Below are 24,510 nucleotides of genomic sequence, written 5' to 3'. Positions count from 1 at the left end.
TCACACAAGCGCACGCATACACAATCCTCCCATCCCAAACATCTCAAAAGCAACATCAAAAACAACGTTAACAATAAATAACAGCAGCGACAACAACAACAAACAACAGCAACAACAAACAACAGCATCAACAACAACAAATAGCATTAACATCAATAACAACATCAACAACAACAACAAACAGCAACAACAGCAACGTCAGCAGCACAAACATTCCATGGCATGAAAAACGCACGAGAATATAAATTTCTCTACGCGAGTGAGCCTACGTAGCAAATCACAGAGTAAGCCAATAATCCACCATCAAACCTAGCTCACGTCAATCAGTTCCAGTACCACGCTCCTATTGGTCTATTTAAACTGTTTTTGACACGCCCATCTTAGTTAAAAGAACCAATGAGAGAACGTTTACGGTTAAAAGTCAAATACTTTCAGTTGCGCTGTTCCGAAATTTACATTTTATTTATTTTTTCACTATATAACGGCTCGTGCATGAGCTGAGTTTGTCATACTTGTAGGTAAACTGAACGATGATGACGTTGATGATGACGTAGATGATGACGCGGATGATGATGATGATTGGATGATTACGATGCTAATTATGATGATACCTGGCTACGTTTATCACTTGATATTGTCGAATTTTGATAGATGTTTGAGTTAATCCGTTAATTGTATCTGAAAATTTTAGAAAAATACTCTGAAAAATATTAATAAAATAGTATTAATCAGTTGTATATTTTGTATTTGTGCTGTTTAATAACTAAAAATTAAGCCGTTCAAGTTGAATTCCCCAACAACAATACAGTGAATTGCTTGTTTGATATATATTTATATATATATTTACTTATATATATATTTTAAAGAGTTGATCACGTATCAATAGTTGATGTTACTTGTATTGTTGGCGATTGTACATCGATCAATCCAGACAACATTTCACTTACATGCATCTATTATAAAAGAATTGGGCAAATGAAGATGACAGCAACAACAACAACAACAAAGACAACAACGATTTAACAAACAACATCGACAAAAGTAAATATCGTTACAATAATAACAACAACATCAACATTTTTAATAATAATAATAATCAGAAGAACATTAACAAAAACAAACGCAACAAGACTTACATCAACTTAACAACAAATTGGACAAATTTTCAACAAACATTTGTTTTTGCAACATCAACATAAAAAAACATTAAAACCAACATTAGAAACAACAACGACAACAACAACAAAAACTGCAAACATCAACATTAATGCAATGCATTCAAGCAGAAATGTGACATAGATTCATTCACTCATTCATTCATTCATTTACTCGTATCATGCTATCATGATGCATTCAATGTAAATACGTTAATTTCAATAAAGGATTAATGCGAGAAATTCTTTGAATTTTTAAATGATGATATTATTGTTAAACAGTATTATTTTGCTAGCTAACATTGTTAATACAACATGTTTACTGAGATACCGACTGATACTGAATAATACACAGCATCATAAAATACTGCTACTTACTTTTAGTTATTAAGAAGTACTCATTACTTAAACCCTTTTAAAGGTATACTTGAATTGTGAAATCTTACGTAAAAATTTGAAATTGTACTTAAAAGGCAACAATAACGTTGTTATTAATCTGTTAAAACTAATGACTATTAAAGCCTAAACTAGAGATGAACTATCCTATATTTTAAAATTTAACATCTAATAATCGTTACCAATAATAACTATTTTGGAACGCTCAAGCAATCCAGGTGCTTTCAAGTAACCCAGTGATCTGTACAAATCTCTACACACACCTGTACGACATCTAGACGAACACTCATTTGTATGAATAAGTAAACATTGTTGTACATCTGATACCAGCAACATCGTTTTTTGTGTTAGTTTAGACAAGCGAAAACATTGGAATCAACGAGTAACTTATTGTTCTCCACTTTGTGAACAGCGAGGCCGTATTTCAAATCAAAGAGAACTTCAATCATTCCATTGAAAAAATTTTATGATATTGTTTTCAGAAACCGCAACAGCATCAGCATCACCGCCAACATCCCCACCAAAAATTTGCACCATCCCCGCCAACATCACCGCCAATAATTTGCACCACCACCAGCAACAACAACCACAACGAAGCTAGCTAACCGAGCAAAAGTAAATGAAATCAAACATGGTGGTGTTGTGTGCTGGCTGTGATGCGCCCATCCTGGACAAGTTTCTCCTGAATGTTCTAGATCGCACATGGCATACTGACTGCGTGCAGTGTTACGATTGCAAAACTGTTCTCACCGAAAAGTGCTTCTCCAGAGATGGCAAACTTTACTGCAAGATGGATTTTCATAGGTCTGTTGCTGTTGTTTTCGTTGTTTCTGTCGTTGTCGTTGTTGTCTGTTTTTGTTGTTGCTGTTGTCGTTGTTGTCTTTGTTTTCCGGTTTTACAATAATTCGATTCATTTTTTTTCTGTGATTTCAAGTCATCTGTGAAGATTTGTTTGCTGGTTTGATGTCATTTCGTTGTATTTAATTCTGAATTTTTGTTTGAGTTTGTGGGTAGAACCGTCGATTCTTTCTCTCTCTTTCTCTCTTTCTCTCTCTCTCTCTCTCTCTCTCTCTCTCTCTCTCTGTATTACATTTTATTACATATAATTATATTATGTAAAGCCGACATAACTTACCAAACAAAAACGTATAACTGAATAAAAATTGAATTTAATTGAAAAAACACAATAATACTTGCAGTTGATTTTGTACATAAAAATACAAACGCTACAGTTACACTGTACTACAGTTACGTGATTGTTAATGTTACATTTCTAAGTACCATATTAACAACGCTATAGATGGGATTGCTTTAAAAAGTGTGTTGTTTTAATAGTATTCATCATCTTCTTCCTTTTCTTCATAACAATCATTCGCATCATCATCGTTGTCATCACCATTTCCATCGTTCACACTATCTTCATCTTCATCATTGTCGTCATCTTCATCATCGTCACAAGCAACATCACGTTGTTTTCTTGTTTTGTTCTACTCGATACACACCTACATTGCATACACGAATACACATGCACACACACACACACACACACACACACACACACACACACATACATACATACATACATACATACATACATACATACATACATACATACATACATATATACATATATACATACATACATACATACATATAAACAAGCAAACAAACAAACAAACAAACATACATACATACATACATACATACATACACAGATATAAAATTCAGATAAAAACAGATACAAACAAACATATAAAGCATACAATGCGTACACACACACACATACACATTTACTAACAGATGGATTGTTGTACGTTGTGTCAACACTGAAATACATCAGTGCACGTATAAACATTAGTGTGAATATTAATAACGTTATTACAACATGTACAAACAACAATTGCGTATGTATTAAATATCATATATAATCGGCTACACTATACGCAAACGTTTAGGTTTATAAACTAGCAGCTTCACTACTACAACTGCTACTCCTCTTCTAAACTCGCGTTCATCTGTTTCAAATGCAACCACCGCAGAACTCATTACATACAAATCATCTCACTGATTGACGCATATAATAATACTATGTTGAGGCATTTTTTTTAAAGTTTTATGTCCTGAAATTATTAATTGTTGTTATTAGTTTGAATAGGGAGATAACATTTGCAGGTAAATTAGCTTTTTTTTGAGATGCATAATATATAAATAAATGAAAATAATTTGTTTCCTGCAAGCAAAAACAAACTAGACTGAAGTAGAATTAGTAAGATTCGATGTCGGGCTGAAAATATGATGCACTGTAAAACTATGATGCTAATGCTGAATGACGATTGACACACATTTTAATAACACTATCGCAACTTTTCAATTGTTTTGCTATATAGAAAACTTCATAAAGTTCTTCTACGCTAGTGGCCGTGAATGTGGATCGCCACGCCACTGCTAGTCATACTTCGTTTGTTTGTTTAACATGCAAGTATTTGCTTATCCAGGGTTCAATTCAACCATTGCATACTAGTTGTTGATGAATTAATTGAAGATTGAAGTATAAATTAATTTAGAATTATATATTTGAAGTAATTATGTTAAGATTTATTAAAAATTAATAAATTTGTGTAGCTACGATGTTCCGAAAATTTTCGTGTATGTATTTATTGACGCGTGACGACCACTAAGAAATATTATTTGTGTAGATAGAAATACCGAAGACCTTTTCATAAAAGTTTCAAAAGAACTCCAAAAAAGACAGCAGTTGATTATGGTGATGATGGATCAATGACGCCTATGATGATGAATTAATGTTGGTAATAATGATGATGATGAAGAAGAAGATGATGAATTAATGATTATAAAGATGATGATGATGATGATGACAACGACGATGGTGGTGATGATGATGAATTAATGATGATAAACATTACATTGATGATGATGATGACGATGGTGTTGATGAGGATGGTGACGATGACGATGATGATGGTATTAAAAATTCGAATATGTCAATTATAGTAGCAACACCGATTGTTGAATATCGTCAAATGAATTTGACAAATAGCTAACTGACTGACGTGTTAGAAGAGGAAATAAAAACCAGAAAAAATAAATAAAAATGATAAAACATAAAATAATAATATTAATAATAATTATAAACATTAATAATAAATTATATTGATACAATGATCATATTAGTAATAGGAATAAAATATCTTTGTGTTTACAACTGACAAATTAATCTCTTAATCTGGTTTGGTGTTAAAAGTACAAACTTGTTGAGACGTTGTTGTTGTTGTTTTACCGTTACTGTTGTTGATGTTGTTGTTGATTATTGATGTTGTTGTTTTTCCTGTTGTTAGTTATGACGTTGTTGCTGTCTTTGTGGTTGCAGTTGTTCTTTGTTGCAGAAGTTGTTCTTGTCGTTGCATTTGTTCATGTCTTGTTGATATTTTGTTGATATTTCAAAAAAGCAAATGTGTCTTCGTCATGCGTTATATACTTGTTTACTTGTTAATAGCTTGAACGGTGATGAACATGAAATATGAAGTTTTTTTTAAAAATTGTTGTATATTGTAACCAAATTTTATTAATTATAAACGTTTAAACTGGCTAGTTAATTTAAACAAAAACAAAGACAATTGCTGACTGAAGTAGTAAAATGTGAATATTTTAAAATCAATTTGTATTAATTTTTTCCATAAACCTTCTCACAACTTGTAATTTGCACAATCCTCAAAAAAACTCTACCCAATAACCACCACATTCCCCATTCAACAATACCATTTTCTGCCACTTTTTCCATCAGACGCTTCGGCAAGAAGAAGTGCGGCGGTTGTGGCCAGGACATCTCAGCCACAGAACTCGTGAGGAGGGCGCGCGATCGCGCCTACCACCTCAAATGTTTCACTTGCATCGCCTGTGGCAAGCAGCTATCAACTGGAGAGGAGTTGTACATGTTGGACGAAGCTCGCTTCCTCTGTAAAGATGACTACCTCGTTAAATTCAGACGTATGTTTAAACGTTTTTTTTTTATTACAGTTTTCGAGCGTGTGTTGTTTTATATTTATTATTTTTGAGTGTCAAGTTTTGTTTTATTAAATTTCTTCAAATTTTTCTTTCGTTAACATGAGTAGAAATGCACACGAAACACAAGTACGCCTGAAAAAGACATCTGCAGGCAGACAGACACACACACACGCAAACAAACACACACACACACAAACACACACACACACAGCGTAGTCAAGCATCTGGTAAGGTCGACCTTGACATTACATCATTTTCTGACGTCAACGACCGACGAACGCGCGATAAGGATTATAACAGGAATTTCTGGACTGAAAAAAGCGCTTAATAATTAATAACAGCAAACATAACACTTGCGAACACTTTATTTTTAAAAATAATCCATTTTATTGGTTATTTTAACTATCACTATACTAATTATTTTTATTAAACTTTTTGCGCCAATTAAGTAAAAATATCTTTTAACAATTCTATCGCTCTCTTTTTCCATTCATTCACTTTTGTTCATTTAATTACTCCATCCTTCCATCAAATCAAACATTCATTTCATCTGACCACAACAAACATGAAGTGACTGACTGACTACCGACGCACACGCCCATGCAGTATGTCCCTATGTTACCGCTGTAAGAACTTCAACTTGACGTTTTTTTATTCTTTAAAATGTAATTATAACCATAATTTTCTATAATAATTATTTATATTTATTATGAATACAGTCAGTGGCATAGAAAGACTTCAGTTTAGAAATCAATTTCATTAACGTTTTCACATATTTAAAAACTTACATATCGAAGGCAATATTTTTATACAAAGTCACCAAATTCAACAAATTAAAGTGTTGACGGTAGATTGAAGTAGTTTCAAACGTAAGTTCTTTGGAAGAATTTTGTTTAATTCAACGTTTAACTAATCTTTAACCCTAAACCATTGCGGAGGGTACGAGACCTAAACGTTTTAAACGGACTTTGATCATTATGAATGAGAAATTTTGTTTTTCTCACGAAAGATTACTACAATAACTACTACTACTGATATTATTGTCGTATCTAATATTGTCTATGTAATTAGTCATATTTTTTTAGTTGCGTGATTTTAAGAAAATTTTATATATTGTTGATAATTCTATATCGAAGAAGTCGTATGAGCAATTGTAGTAGCGTCTGCAGCAGTAGTAGTAGCAGCAGCAGCAATAATAACAGCAGCAACAGCAATGCACTAATTGTAGAAATAGAACAACAAAAATAACAACATGATAAATATAGAACTACGCAGCGTTTTAGCAGTGACATTACAAATAATTATTTATAAGGGACATCTCGACAAACCAAAAAACTAACAAACGACCAAATAAACAAACGAACGAACGAACGAACAACTAAACAAACCAACACCAACTATACAGATAAACGGACAGACAGACAGACAGACAAGCCAGCAAGCAAACTATCGTGATAAACAGACATTCATTTAACGTCAGTTGCTCGTGAAAAAAACAATTCTTTTCTTTCATTTAAAACAGTAACAATAAACGTTTTAGCATATAGAATATTAAGAAACTGTCGTATAACAATTCCTCATAATTTTCACATTTTTCTTACAACTCAATCGAATAAAAACGTAAAACTAGCTCCATATAAGTTCAAAATGAAAACAAATCAAACAAAATTACATACGGACAACAACAGCAACAAAACACAACACCATATATACATACAAAATCAAAGCAGCACATTTCACGGCGGTCACAAACTAACACCGGCCAAACACTGCACAACAAAAACACTCGAAAACAACAATAACACACTTGACAAGAACAAAAACACTCCAACACGCACAACACAACACACACACACACACACCACACGCAGACTACACAGCAGTGACGAAGACAACAGACCAAAATCACAAAATAATGCACAGCAAATAACAAAACCATCACACATAACATCAGAGTTTCATAACATTACACAAAACGCAAAAAACAATACAAAACCACGTAGAACCACACAGGCCAACACATCACGCACCACACGCACAAAAAACACACACAAACATACACAAACACATCCCACACACGGACGCATCACACACACACGTAAACATACACGCATACACACACACACAAAACGACAAACACAAACTAAACAACAAGAGCAGAGGAGAGCATGCCACATGAAAACCACTGGGTGCGGAATCCATTAAGATTTCTTTCAAGATAGCGCAGTGGTTAGACAGTAGGCATACTGACGCAAAGGTCCTAGGTTCAAATCCCGGTCAAATTGATTTTAGATCTTCATACTTTACTGTTCTTCATTTTTTGTGCTTGCGTGTTTATGAGTTTGTATGTTTTGTATGTTGACGTTGTTATGTTTTGCTTGTGTGGTTGTATGTCCGAATTTGTTGAGTTTCGTTTTTAAGGTGATTTAGTTACTCAAACTTGATATTTATGTTTTTGTTTCGTTGTTTATGTAGGCTAATATTTTTTGTATTAATAAGTTTTTTTTTGTAAGTTTTTGTTGTTATTGTAGATGCTTTATTGTTTATATATATATATATATATATATATATATATATATATATTTGTTTTTATTTGAAGTTTATTTTATATCGTCTGAAGTAAAAAAGTAGTTGATGTTATTGTGTTGATGATGTCAAACTTTCATGAACGATGCACAATGAGTGGGTCACCAACCAACGCCATTATCTTCCTGCTACTTTCATTTTCTTTCTCATCACCACCACCATGGTGTAAATGCTTGTGTTAAAGCAAAGAGTGTACGTGAATGCACGTACATGCAGTGGAGTGTACGCGCTGTGGAGTGCACGCTCAGTGAAGTGTACAGTTATGTGGTTGACGTTGTGATGGCGTATTGACTACTTTTTGATTAGCTTTGGTTCTACCGTAGGTCTTGGATGCATACGCCTGTGGGATAGCTACTCTATGTTTGCCTGTGTGTCTGTGTTTGTAAGGCTTGTTTGTTATGTGTTTGTACGCTTGTTTGTTTGTGTACGTGTTTGTACGCGCGTTTGTAAGCTTTTTTTGTTTGTGTTTGTTTGCTTGTATATGTTTGCTTGGATATGTTTGCTTGGATATGTGTGTACGATTTGTTCATTCGCTTGTTTGTAGGTATGTTACCAGCCATGATGTTTATATACAATCGTTTGCATGGTTGCTTATTTGATTTAGCATTTGATATTTGTCTGTATGTAAATTTGTAAAGAATGTAAGTTTCTGAGATTTTAATTTTTGTTTTTTAAGGTTTTGTTTAATTCTGAACATGAATGACGTTTAAATGTTTTGTAAATGTTCTTTTGCGTTTGCAAAGATGTCTGTCAGTTACCCATTGATCGTGAAAATCTACAAGCGTGTTTATGTCGGGGAAGCTTTTTGTTGTCAAGAGAGATCCAAGAGACAGTGGCGAATTTAGGCATAGGCGCACTAGGCGCGTGCCTAGGGCCCCCAGATTTTAGGGGCCCCCAAAACTTGAAAAATGAGTTTTTTGGAGGCTTCAAAATATTTCGCACAAAAAAATTTAATAAGTTTGAGAAAAATTAATTTTACATTTTCAGATAATATATTTCATAATTATTTCTAAATATTTTTGAACAACGTATGAAAAAAAAATATACAAACAACAATTTATGCGTTGCCGAAAATGCGCGCGCGAATTTTCGCTCAACCCTAAATTAAAAATGTAAACAAACTTTTGAATTGTGGTAAAATTCGAACACTATTGGCGCATCTTACGTCACAGATCTCAATTAAAAATTTCAATTCAAATTTTAATTTTTTGTAATAACTTATTGTTAATTGCCAGTTTATTACACTATTTTAATAATTTCACTGTGTGGATGAATGATCATTTTTCCTTTCTGCTGCTGATTGCAACACAATCGTTTCATTAAAATTAAAAATTTAAAACAATGTCTATGAGACAATATTCCTCGGGTGCAAAAAAACGTGATATTCAAAAGAAAAGCAGAAGATGCGAAAAATGAAGGCGCCTTGTTGACATTTTTAGCGAAACGACCGGTAACCCCATCATCAGAAACTACTCAAACAGAAATAACAGATAACAGCTGGTAATCAAAGTGCAGTCGTCTCGGCAACAGCCAGTATGGATTCTGAGTCCTATCCAACAGAATTGCCAGAATCTGAACCGCCGGCTGAAGGTTCTATAGAGGTCGCGAGTAATGAAACTGTCGATAACAACTGTAGTGAAATTTTGACAGATATTGCTATGTGGCCAGCGAATTTGACAGAAACCATGCGTAATTATGTTTTGGATTTCAAACCAAAAAATGTTGGCGACTTTTCACGCGCTAGCATGTTGATGACAGATCGTGGTAGACAATATTTTTGTCATTTGTCTGAACATAACTTTTACTTGACCAAGGCGAATGGCCAAAAAGAAAGACGTGAATGGTTAGTGTTCAGTGAAACTAGTGGAAGTGTTTATTGTTATGTATGCAAACTGTTTCCAAATAAAGCTAGTCAATTTTCAACAAATGACGAAAGCAATGAAGCGGAAGTTATTTTAACTGGTCGTGATAATTTTATTGTTAACACAGTAAACGCCATTTCTGATAAATTGATCACGGAACTTGATCACAGAATCGAAGCATACAAAGGTATACATGATTTGTTCAGTCTATTTTTCAAGGACAAGGTAGATGACATGAACACAAAGATCTCGGCCTTGATCGAAGAATACAAAGACGATGTTAATTCTGATACCGCTGGCGATGAAATCAAATAGTTTTTGCATTTCGCTTAAGGAAGAAGGCGCAAAATCTGCGGTAGAGATGTACCAGCTTAGAGTGGTGGGTGGACTACAATGTACATTTCCCAATGTGGAAACCCTTCTAAGAATCTTTCTCACCATTCCTATATCAAACGCAACTGGAAAACGGTCACTTTCTGTGTTGAAAAGGATCAAGAATTACTTGCGGAATTCCATCAGCCAATGTAAGCTGGGAGATTTGTCTATTTTATGCATTGAATCAAAGGAGACATTAGAATACTGACTCCTTCGCGAAATTGAAGAGCATGAAAAAAGTTATATAACTGTAATAAACTGACAATTGTAATTTCTAACTAGTATCTATAGCTGTAGTATCTATACATGCGAAATAATACATGGGTATGAGTGTTCTAACTATTGTTGTATTATGATCATTGAGAGGGCCCCAAATTGGTCGTGCGCCTAGGGCCACAGTTTTTGTAAATACGCCTCTGCCAAGAGATGTGCAAATTTTATAATAAATCACATTTACTTTTACCAGTAAGACCACATCTAAACACACAAAAATCACTCATAAGCATAATTACACATTTCAAAAACACGTGTGCGAGCGTTTAAGTTACAATTAGTAGAATGAAACGAACGAAGCGTTAGACATGATGATGAGTAGCGTGAGGTGTTTCTATGTTTACATAAGCAAACGAGCTCATCAATCAAATTATGTCACTTGCTCGCGAAATAAAAAAAAAAGATTTTCAAACAAATATATGTTTGTATGTATGTGTGTATACGTATATGTATATAATTTATAGTATATATATATATATATATATGATGTTTGTATATAATATATATATATATATATAATATTATACATTTAAATAAAAGCCTGAACTGTAACATCCAAGCATCAATGCATCAGATGATTGATGCTGCTGAATGTGTGGTGTGTGCAGTGCATGTCTCCTCCTACATGCATATTTACATTTGTGTGTGCATGTCTGTTTTAGTACCTATTAAAACACATGTTTGTGAATTTTTTTTTTCATAAAATTTGTTTGGCCGTCTTGCGTTTGTAGTTACGTATATGTGTGTGCGATTTGAAGGCAGTGCGTGTACTCATTTTTGCTTACGTTGTAGAAATTATTACAAACAATTAAAACAAGTTTGAAATTTTTTCAAATTTATATGGATTCAAAAACAAACCTAAAACTACAGACGTACAGACACAAACAATAAAACAAAATCATACAAACACGCGCATCCAAACGTAGTCATACAAACACAGAAGACACACAAACATAGAGATTCAAGCACAGTCATACAAACACTGACATACAGGCACAGACAAACAAATTCAAACACACAAACAAAGACATTGCGACACAGACATACCAGTAGAGCACACAGAGTTTTCTGATATCGACACCTCATCAAATGAAATCACGCAATCGTTTGACCCAAAATATGAAGACGACGAAGACGATTATGATGATAAAAACAGCGCTATATAAATACAGAATAAATAATAATAATAATGATAAAAAAAATGAAAGTGATTATGATGATTACAGTGATAATGACGGCAAAAACAATGATAATGAGAATTTCAATTTAACGCTAACAGAAACAACGTTGGATGATGAGCTTGGGAAGGACGAACAACGATAGCATTAATAACAATGATACATATGTTACTGGGAGTGCTTGATGCGTTTTAAAAGTTGAAACTTTTACCAAAAATTTTAACGGATTGCGATGACGACGACGATGACGACGATGATGACGATGATGATGACGATGATGACGATGATGATGACGATGATAATGATGATGATGATGATGATGACGATGATGATGACGATGATGATGATGATGACGATGATGATGAGAGCAAGATGGCATTAACAATGGTGACGATGATGATGATAAAGACAGACAGACGATGATGATGATGATGATGACGATGATGATGATGATGATGACGATGATGATGATGATGATGATGATGACGATGATGATGAGAGCAAGATGGCATTAACAATGGTGACGATGATGATGATAAAGACAGACAGACGATGATGATGATGATGATGACGATGATGATGATGATGATGACGATGATGATGATGATGATGATGATGACGATGATGATGAGAGCAAGATGGCATTAACAATGGTGACGATGATGATGATAAAGACAGACAGACGATGATGATGATGATGATGACGATGATGATGATGATGATGACGATGATGATGATGATGATGATGATGATGATGATGATGATGACGATGATGATGAGAGCAAGATGGCATTAACAATGGTGACGATGATGATGATAACGAAAGACAGACAGACGATGATGATGATGATGATGACGATGATGATGACGATGATGATGACGATGATGATGATGACGATGATGATGACGATGATGATGATGGAAGTGATATGACAAGTTTACTGGTTTTTGTAGCTGATGTCATGAGGGTAATTGTGATGACGATGATGATGAAGAAGAAGAAGATGATAAAGATGAGATGGTAATGATGATAATGGTGACAAGTGGTGACGATTATATTTGGGTTTCAAGTATAAAAATAAATTTCAGTTTGCTGGCAAATATGTTTCTCTATTTCTCTTTCTTTCTATCTCTCTCTCTCTCTCTCTCTCTCTTCTCTCCCTCTCTCTCTCTTCTCTTTCTCTATCTATCTATATATATATATATATATATATATATATTATTAATTGATGTATTATATATATATATTTATGTATATATATAAGCACACACACACACACTCACACACACACACAAACAAACAAAATTACTAATGCAATACGTGTGCACTTATAGAAAATAGGTTCAACACACATACACACGTACATACATAGACCCAACATATACGAACTGCTGTACGCATTTTTGTACGCATTTTTGTACGCACGAATTTAGTACAAGCCTGTCATCGTCGTCATTGTGTTGTCGTCAGTCGCAGATCACTGAACACAATGCAACCACCAGGCAGCTAAACACGTGTGAATTGTGTGGGTGTTTTTGTGTCTGTGTGTGTGTCTGTGTTTGTGTCTGCGTTTGTGTCAGTGTGTGTGTTTGTGTATGTGTGTTTGTGCGTGTGCGTCAATGTTTTACTACTATTATTATTTGTATTGTAAAACGCCTACTGCAAATCGCGCGGGTGCTAATGACATCATGAGCATGGTTTTTGGTTATCCCAATTGATAGCCATTAAGCAGTTTAAACAGATATGATTGATGAATTGATTGATTGATATATCAGCTGAATTGTTTGTTGTTGTTTAACCTTTTTATCAACGAGACAAGTAGATTTTTGAATGTGGAATTTTGTTTTTGCAGATGTTTCAGTGAATAACAATTTATTTCATTTGTTTCTATGACAGTCATTATTACCATTCAAATCAAAATTTATAAAATCAACTTGAAGATTGCATTAAGAAGTATATGCACTGTTCTGTTATATATTGAAATTACAGTATAAACATTTCAAATGAAAAGTGTTTTGTATGAAATTTGAATAGAGCACAATTTTAATATATGAAAAGTATGTGGGGTTGCTTTGCTAGTCTGATCTGATATATTATTCGGAAGAATTTGTCGTAGTTTACATTTTAAAAATAATTGACGTTTTTTATTTGTTGGCCGTCGTGATATCACATTAAAAATTTATAATTTAAAAAAATTCAAATTCAAAATTTCAAATTCACTGACATTTAAATATTCAAAAAAAAATTACAACCCAAAAAAATTTCCAAACTTTCAGCTCCATTCAGCGAACAAGATCATCTCATCAACATGCTGAAACACAACATCAACAGCAGCAACAGCAGCAGCAGCAACCACAACAACCACAGCGACAACAACAACAACAACCTCCTATCAAACAACAACCTCAACAACAACCTCAACAACAACCTCAACAACAGCAACGATGACGACCTCAACTTTTCAGAAAAAGATGACGAGAGCGGACGAGAGGACGACGACGACGACGACGACGACAACGATTCATACTGCAACGGCATGACAACGACATCAAACAACAACAACAACGCAACAGAAAAAAACAACATCAACATGATCACGTGCAACTCCAACAAACGCAGCCACCCCATGCAAATCAAACAGGAAGACCACACGCTCCTATCCAACATCAACAACGCAGACAGCCTAGATTCCCTCAACAGTTTGAACGACAGCGCCGGTGGTGGCAGTGGCGCTAGTGGTAACGGCAGTGGCGGATTGATTGGTTTAGGTGATGAATTAGGCCCAGGTGGGCGCGGCTTGTTGTCCTCTGGAGCCAATGGGAATGGAGGAAGTATGACGTCACAGGGTGGATTGAAGAATAACGGAGATTTATCAAAGGATTCAGTTGGTATGTTATTCTTCCTCTTCTTGTTTGTTATATTTAATTTTTTTTATTGGGTTTTGAGGAGGTGATTGTTGATCAGTTATTTGGTTATGAAATTGTTTGGACATTTTTCCTATTTCTCAAAACGATGTGAAAAATAAAATGAACATAACAAAATTACAATATTTTTTATTTAAAAAACTCTTTCATTATATTTGTTCTACATATATTTTTAAATTTTTTCGAAAGTCTAAACAATTTTTCATAAAAATTAAATATTTTCTATCTACAGTGGACACGAACTCCTCAGGAGCAGGCAAACGCCGAGGGCCCCGCACAACCATCAAAGCAAAGCAGCTGGAAACGTTGAAAGCTGCATTTGCGGCCACACCGAAACCAACGCGCCACATCAGAGAACAGCTGGCACAAGAAACTGGACTCAACATGAGGGTCATTCAGGTCTGTTTAATGTGGAGGAGGAAATTTGCGATGATGATGTGAGGATGGGATGAGGGTGATGGCGTTGATAACGTCATTGAGAAGTGGGATAACCCTTTAAATGTCTGACAAAACAGGATTTGTTAATTTGATAAAATGAAAATTAAAATTAAAAGTTGGCCAACGTTTTCACTCTCAGCCATCCAACTCTCACATCAATCGCCAACAAATCAGCCAATCAACCTTTCAATCAACCATTCAGTTAATGAATACTCAAGAATGACATTTTATGCACACCACCAGGTCTGGTTCCAGAACAGGCGATCAAAAGAACGACGGATGAAACAACTGAGTGCTCTTGGTGTTCGTCGTCAGTTCTACCGCAATCCCCGGAGGTTGAGGGGTTTGAGGCCCGGAGATGACCTCGTTGATGAACTGGGTCAACCAGGGTTCAACTATTTTGTAGGTCAGTTCAAGTTGTGCTCTGTTAAGTGATGGTTTTTTTTCAAAAATTTCTATTAAAAATGTCACCAAAGTAAGTTTTGTTATAATTTGTTGGATGTTAATTTGAGGATTTGTTAAAATGATAGTAAAATATTTTGTTACGTTAGTGTTGTATTATCTTGAATGAAGATGACTTTTTTGTTGTCTAATAAATTAACAACTTTGCTATGATGCATAGCTGGTAGAGTTTAGTGTTCAACAGCTGCTGTCTCTTTTCAAGCTTTCAACTATTCATTCATTTAGTTTAGTTATTTTAAAGTATGATTATTTTGTGTAACGCGTTTTTATTGATAAGTTTGAAATTATTGCTGATTGATGCTTGTTTACATTTTAAAAACGAAATTACTAATTGCATTCTATCACGTTGTATCACGTTGTAATCATTGTACACTTATCATATTGTATCGCCTTGTGCATGATTCTACTTGCGTATATGTATTTATTACGTTACATATAATTATACAAACGAATCGTGAACAGACATATGCGTGCATGTTGGTTCATGTTGTCCGGCGTCCAATCACGTTACGTCATCTGATCAGCTCAGACATATGCTCGCTTCACACGTGATCAAGATGCATTGCCTGCACATTACATTGTTCATGAGGCCCGAGGTAGCATGCCACTTGTTAGGAATTGTCAACAGACTTGAATAAATACACATAAGATCAGTTTGCTTTTGAGTCCATCTAAACGATGTAAAAATCATTCGGCATAGTTAGAAAATTTTGTTTCGCATTAAATAGCATAGTAGTTACATTTTTGAGTCATAAGTTATGAACACATAGTGGTAAACCAAATGAAAGACTTGGGCTTCTTCAGAAGGGTTGGTGTTTGCAGTTTGCGTTGTTGTTTCTACTCTACTCAGCTCTGCACTTTCGTGTTTTGATCATTGGAATAATTTTTGCAAAGTGGGCTTGACAGAGAGAAGACTACAAAGGACTCACACAGCGCCGAACCAGCAGCCATCCGATTGTGCACATTGGCACAGAACTAAGAATATCGACTCACCATGAACTGGCATGCGCACATGAAGCCGAAGTAGAAAATATAAATAGCTGTAGGACAAACATATCTTAATACTAAAAATTAACTCGAATTCATAGGGATTGAACGACCTACATACAAACTATTGAACGAGCAACAAAACGTACATATACACAGGCAAATATAACTGCGATGTCCCACCAAATATTCACACACACACACACATACACACACACACACATACACACACACACACACACACGATTTAAACAAGTAAAATTCACACAAAGCTCACTCACTCATAAATACACGTGCATACAAACAAATACATACAATACGCGTTTAAATATACGAAAATACAAAAGTATTTAACACATACCGTTAGATACACATGAAAAACGTCATAATCATTTACACATGCAAACAAATACACATTTTAGCATAGATATAATGTATATATATACATACAAACAAGCAACATATATACAATACATGTACATATAAGCAAACATACAAAGTATACAAACATACAAAGTATACAAACAAACAAGCACAGGAACCAAAGTTTTAACCATACATACAAATACGCCTTCATCTGGTTCACCAGCATGAAACTTATGTTTTTTCGTTCGCACCATTTATCTTACACCCATTCTTTCATCACGATCTTTCTCCATCTCTCTTTCATAAATTTTGTCGGAATGGGTACCTTTCACTAATAATAATAATAGTTATTATAATAATTATTATGATAATAATCATTATTCTTATTGTTGTTGGTATTATTATTCAGTTAGTTACTATGATGATAAAGTTGTTGACGATAAGGATGATGATGATGATGATAATGATGATGATGATATCAAAGTTGGTGGCAAAACTGATGATGACGGCGACGATGTTGATGATAGAAATTTCGAAAATGATGAAGACGACGACGACGACGATGATGGTATAAGCAGTCATAATAATAATAAACAAAATTTTTTTTCGAAAAGATATTTTTCCAGTTCGTTCTCATTTTTCTTTTAATATAAACCCAACAACACATACTCACACTCACACACACAAACACACACACTCTTTCTCTCTCTCTCTCTCTCTTTATCTATCTCACACACACACACTCACACACTCACACACGCATAGATACACACATACATATACGCATTGATAAGTTTGTACATACCCACAAACACACATACATACAGGCATGCATACATACAAACAAACATAGGTAAATACATATTAAGTTAAGTTTTATTTATTTGAAATAAGTTTTAGATGTAAATGCAGTTGTTTGCAGGCATACACATACACACACATTTCATACAATTCAAACATACAAAAACACACTCAAACATATATAAATATAAACATACATGCAAACAAACAAAACAACATTCAGTGATGCAATATATGTGTAAGTATATATAGATATATATATATATATACATACATTTACGAAACCTCGGGTTTTTCAATTTATTTTGCATGTTACCCCATTTGAAGCCTACCTTTGATGTATAGATTCTCCACCGCTGGTACCACGTGTGCGCTACACAAACATCAAATACAAACATACATACATACATACAATACAAATACAAAACGCATACAATACGAACATACAAACACCAATTTTTATACATACAGTACAAACACATATTTATACACATGCATACAAACATTGCACACATAAAAACATACGCATACATATGTATGTATCACATGCATACATACATACATACATACATACATACATACATACATACATACATACATACATACATACATACATACATACATACATACATACATACATAAATACATACATACATAAACACATACACACTTACATACATTTGATACAATTATAACAGTGTAATTAATATTAGTAGTGTAGTATTAGTAGTAGTAGCAGTAGCGTAGCAGTAGTAATAGTAGTAGTAGTAATGGGTAATAGTAGTGGTAGTAGTAATAGTAGTAGTAGTAGCGACTTATTTTTCTGGATGTAGTAGTGTGACCTCTGGATCAGTAATAATCCATTAATCACATTTCCACTGGTGTTAATTCTTTCTTGCACTCCACACGAACCAACCACACACACACGCACACACACACACGCACGCACACACACACACGTTTTCACACATACATACACATACACGCACATATATACACATTTATTTGTATGTGCGCGTGCCTGCGTGCGTGTGTGTGTGTATGTATGCATGTATGTATATTTTTTGCAGGCCACACACTCAGCCACTTATTCGTAATTGATTTTTTCCATTCTAATTCTTCTTTTTCTTCTTATTATTATTTATTTGACAATTAACTAACAATGAAATAATAATAAAATTAATAATAATAATAATAATGGTAATAATAATAATAATAACATTTTTATTGTCAGCGTTTTATTGAGTTAATTCATATACAGAGTCAAAAATAAACTTAACATCTGATGAATACCTAAGAGAGAATAATGTTAACCACAATAAACATGAACCGGAGGGCAGCGATGAATGCGTTTTGGTAAATTTAAAAGCGTTTTTCAAATTTAAACGCGTTCGTGTAATACGTAAAGTATATACATTTTGAATATATATATTCACGTGCACGTACATTTGCTTGTTATCACCTACACACGTACATAAAAATACACATCGCAAATTTGCACATACAACGTTAACAAAATATACACGACACCACGCGCCTTTACACAAACAAACTGCTCACCAACATGGAATGCGGTAACACTTGAAGATACATGTGCACACACATACGCACACACATACATACATACACGCACACAAACAAATATAGACCTACACACTGGTACACGTACACATGTAAACACGTACTAATTCACGCACATACACACGCACACAGATAGACAGACATACGCTTATAAATATATATGTACACACAGACATATAGGCACAGGTACACACGCACGTGCACATGTATATAGTAACATCCTTCCAGTTAGAAGATAATTAAAGTCAGTATCATATGACCTTGCTACATAATCTTCATGTGTCTCTTTGTACGTGTCTTTGTATGTGGGTATTTGTGTATATGTCAGTGTATGTCTGTGTGCATGTTTAATTAGGTATTTTCGTATATTTATGCGTATGTTTTTGTATTTTTGTGATTGTATGAAAATATACTTTGTTCAAAAAATGTGTTCATCTTTTTGTTTATTTGAATCTGTATGTTTGTTTGAATGTTTTTCTCTTTATTTGTTTGTATGTCTGTTTGTATATTTATTTGTATGTTTTTTTGTTCGTTTGCATGATTGCATGTTTTGTTGTGTGTTTGTTTATTTTCATTTCTATGCGTTATCTGTGCACGCACTATTGTTCTCAGTTCACTGATATTTTTTGGTGGGTGTCTGTAGTTTGCGTCATTACTAATAAAAAATATATATTCATTATCATTAATATTGTTATTACTCTTCTCAATAGTTCTATTTCGAACTAATGAACTATTACTTTTCGAAGTTCGTCCGACGTTCGGCGTTCACTTGCACAACTGCACTCGAGGAACTTATTATGGAACCCTTCACAAATGCAAACGCCCAGACGATAATTGCTGATGTTGCCTAGGAAAGCAAAACTGTTAATATATATATATATTTATATTTGTATATACTCATATACATATGATTGCTTGCTAGTGTTATTACACACTTAACTTTAAACCTATACATACAAAATTGTGCACTCGTTCAGTCAAAAACTTTCGCATACAATTCTGTGTACACGCTCAGATACAAACTTTTGTATACGAAATTGCATACAAGTTCACAAATAAATCAATGCATACAAAATTCACACACAAAATTCAAAAAAATATAAAACAGTTTCATTTGTATTCAAGCAAAAACATCAAAAACAATTTTGTTTGTTTGTACAACGAAACGAAACGAAATGAGTCTATGTATGTGTTTTGGTTTTTGAGGAACTTTCACAAATTTTGTTAAATGTTAATTTTTAGTTTAAAATAGGTAAGTTTTTTCTATTTCAGTTTTTAAAAAATTGTACACATAACACACACACACACCACACACACACGTGTAGAGAACAGTTCATTCAATTACTTTTTATTTGACAACTTTTAACAGTTCGTACCTTCCTTTCTTCGATTCTTCCTTCAATTTCTATCAATCACTCTTTCAATTTCTATCACTCATTCCTTTACTTTTTATCACTCACTCTTTCACTTTCTATCAATCACTCCTTCACTTTCTATCACTTACTCCTTTTCTTTCTATCACTCACTCCTTTACTTTCTATCACTCATTCTTTTACTTTCTATTTTTAATTCTTTTATTTTTCACTTACTCCTTCCACCCTTCACAGCAGTTTGATGGACACAAGCGAGATTGTATCGCCAGTTATTAATGCCACTGATTTGGTCCGTGTGCTCTGCTGCTCTGCTAGTATTTAACGATGATGATGACGATGATGACGATGATGGGGATGATGATGATGATGAATGATGATGACGACGACGATGATGACGATGATGATGATGATGACGATGATGATGGTGGTGATACTAATATTATTATTACGTATAACATTAATAAAAATAATTATTTCTAAAAGTATATTAATGATGTGAGTGAAATCTCGGTGACTGAGAATAATGATGATGACGATACGATGGCAGTTGATGATGTTACTCGCAAATTTGTTGGTAGAATAGATGCTGGTTCCATTATAAATATCTGTATAAGTAGCTGGCTGTCAAAAATTTATCAACATTCCACTGGCCACCTCACGCCACTCCACGCCACATAGCACCACCACATACTACACCACACCACACTACGACGCACCACAGCACACCAAAACAACGTATAGATGAGTGAATGAATGAATAATGAAGGGATGGCTGGCTAGATGGATGGATAAATATATATATAAATGAATGAATGAACAAATGAATGGATGAAAGAATGATAGAATGACTGAAGGAATGCATAAATAATGCATAGATAAATGAATGAATGATGGAATAAATAAATGAACGATTGAATGAAGAATAGAAATTACAACAATAATCTATCGGGGAAATCTGATTAGACGATTGTTGATGACGTCAAAGAAGTGTAGGCAGTGACAGTGATGATGATGGTGGGGATGATGACGACGACGACAATGATGATATGGAACTGATGATAACGATAAGGACAATGACGATTACTATGATGAAATTCTAATGACTAACGCAACCTTATTAACTAATATCATTAATTATGACAGAAACTTTTATAAAGTATGATAGAAATATGAAACATTGAAACACATTAGTTATTATTTAATAAAGGCATTTCGATCATCATCACCATCGTCATAATCATCACCACTACTATGATCATCATAATCATCACCACTACTATGATCATCATCATCATCACCACCATTATCATAGTCCTTTTCATTGCTGCCATCTCTCACTAATCATTATTGTCACCCATCTTCACAATATTTCACACGCAAATCAACCGACATCATCACACCCACATAATACATAATCACGCACACACACACACACACACACATATATAATCACGCACACACACACACACACATACACATATATAATCACGCACACACACACACACACATATAATCACGCACACACACACATACACACGCACAAACGCACGTACATACGCAAACAACAGATACATTGTTTATATATTGAAAAATGAGAATTATGAACTTTAACAATATAAAAACTTGCTTTCTTTCAATATATAAATATGCAAACAAACCACACATAGCACACGTGCATAAATATAAGTAAAAAAACACACATACAGACGCACTTTCATACACACGAGTGTATATATATATAAATATATGTGTGTATATATATATATATATATATATATATATATGATATCTATATCTATATATGATATCTATTTCTATATATATGATATATATATATGATATCTTTGTAATCTGGTTACTGAGATGGGGATTAAGATAGAATTATTGTGAGCGCATGTTTTGTATGCGGTATTTTTGTGTATATATGTGCGTGTTTTTGTGTATTATTTGTATTAGTAAGAGTGTGTGTGTATATGTATATGTATGTGTTTGCGTGTGTGTGTGTGTGTGTTTGTCTGTATGTTTGTGTATGTGTCTGTGTGTGGTGTCAGTGAAATTAATTTTTGAAAAAGTTGAAATAATTGTGCTGATTTACGTCAGAGCAATGTAAATATGAAATGGATCATGCCTGTCGGTTTGGACACAAAAATTTCTCAGTACACACTTTCACGCATTCACATACATTGAGAAATAATTGATCGGAGATATTAAATTTTTATGTTTCTTTTGTTTGATCTCTCTCTCTCTCTCTCTCTCTCTCTCTCTCTCTCTCTCTCTCTCTCTCTCTCTCTCTCTCTCTTTCTGTCTCTTCCTATTTTTTTTAAATATTTTCTCCTTAATTTTTTTTCTCTATTTTTTATCTTTTTTATCCTTGTTAACGTTCTTTCTCTCATTCTTTTCAGTTTTCTTCTTATAACCACACGTACATTTTCATACAAACACGTACATATGTCTGTAAGTATGTATCTATGTGTGTGTGTGTGTGTGTGTGTGTGTGTGTGTGTGTGTGTGTGTGTGTGTGTGTGTGTGTGTGTGTGTGTGTGTGTGTGTGTGTGTGTGTATGTATGTATGTATGTATGTATGTGTATGTATGTGTGTATGTGGTGTGTGTATGTATTTAAGAAATGATTGTTTGTAAGTATGATCGCGTTTCACTGATCAGTTTTTGATTGACAACCTCATAAAACCTGACTATTGTTCACTTGTGACAGAGATGACAATCATCATACCACATCTTTATCACAATTCCCATCGACATCATCACTTTCCTTATCATATCATCGCCATTTGTATTATTCATAATATCATCATCATTGTTTTCATCATCATTCTCATAACTATCATCATCAACATAGCATTACTAATCAATAACATCTTTGCTGTCATCATAATCGTCATCATCACCAATCATTATCATCATCAACAATCGTCTTCATCATCATCATCACCACCAATCATCACCACCACCAATTTTCATCATCATCATCATTATTAACATCATCACCATGTTGCTTGAACGAGTAAATGGTTCATGAATATTTATGAGGGAGTGAAGCAAAAAGAAATTTCTCTGTGAGTGACTGGCTGAAGGCTGGAAAAACACAAAAAATAAAAAAGGTGTATACATACATATAAGAAAAATTTACTTCATACTAAACGTTTGTTGGTTTGTTTGTGTGTATGTGTTTTCATATGTATATATGATTGTATATTTGTTTGTTTGTTTGTATTTATGTTTTTAATTGTATTGTTTATGCATGTATATATGTTTATTTGTAAAAATGTATACGAGTTTACATTTGTATGAGTGGTGTTTCCATGAATGATTTTTTGTGAATTTCGTTTGTGTGCAGTTCGTATTGGAAGTTGTCTTCAAGTTGTCAATGGTTTTTATTTTTGCCTTCTCTACAACTGTCGTAAAATGTTTTGCTATGTGTAGTTAATTAATTAAAATTAAATATTTAGTTATCAACGATAAAATAATTGCATTTCTTCGCATTCAATATCTACGTGACTGTTTGTATACACTTACTGTGTATTTGTTTATATATAATCACACGTGTGATCGCATAACTGTATGTTTACTGCTGTATGTATGTTTATATAATGATATGTGTATAAGTGTTTGTATGTTTTTGTTTGTATGTTGTGTTTGTATGTTTAACATCGGCAGATAGGTGTTTGAATAAGTATTGTGAGTACGTGTTTGCATGCAAGATTATGATTACAA

The 24,510-nt window shown here is 33.8% G+C and overlaps 1 protein-coding gene across 1 annotated transcript; it reads left to right on the top strand.

Annotated features, from left to right (window-relative positions):
* Positions 1–2,181: 2,181 nt before the first annotated feature.
* Positions 2,182–15,645, top strand: HELRODRAFT_70524 (hypothetical protein; the record flags this gene model as incomplete). The annotated part of the gene is made up of 5 exons (XM_009031897.1): positions 2,182–2,367; positions 5,369–5,567; positions 12,634–12,783; positions 15,029–15,171; positions 15,454–15,645. The coding sequence occupies 5 exons, from the start codon at positions 2,182–2,184 to the stop codon at positions 15,643–15,645; spliced, it is 870 nt and encodes a 289-aa protein (XP_009030145.1).
* Positions 15,646–24,510: the final 8,865 nt, after the last annotated feature.

This window comes from Helobdella robusta (assembly GCF_000326865.2).
Source record: "Helobdella robusta unplaced genomic scaffold HELROscaffold_8, whole genome shotgun sequence".
NCBI lineage: Eukaryota > Metazoa > Annelida > Clitellata > Rhynchobdellida > Glossiphoniidae > Helobdella > Helobdella robusta.
This window is presented reverse-complemented; position numbering and strand designations above follow the sequence as displayed.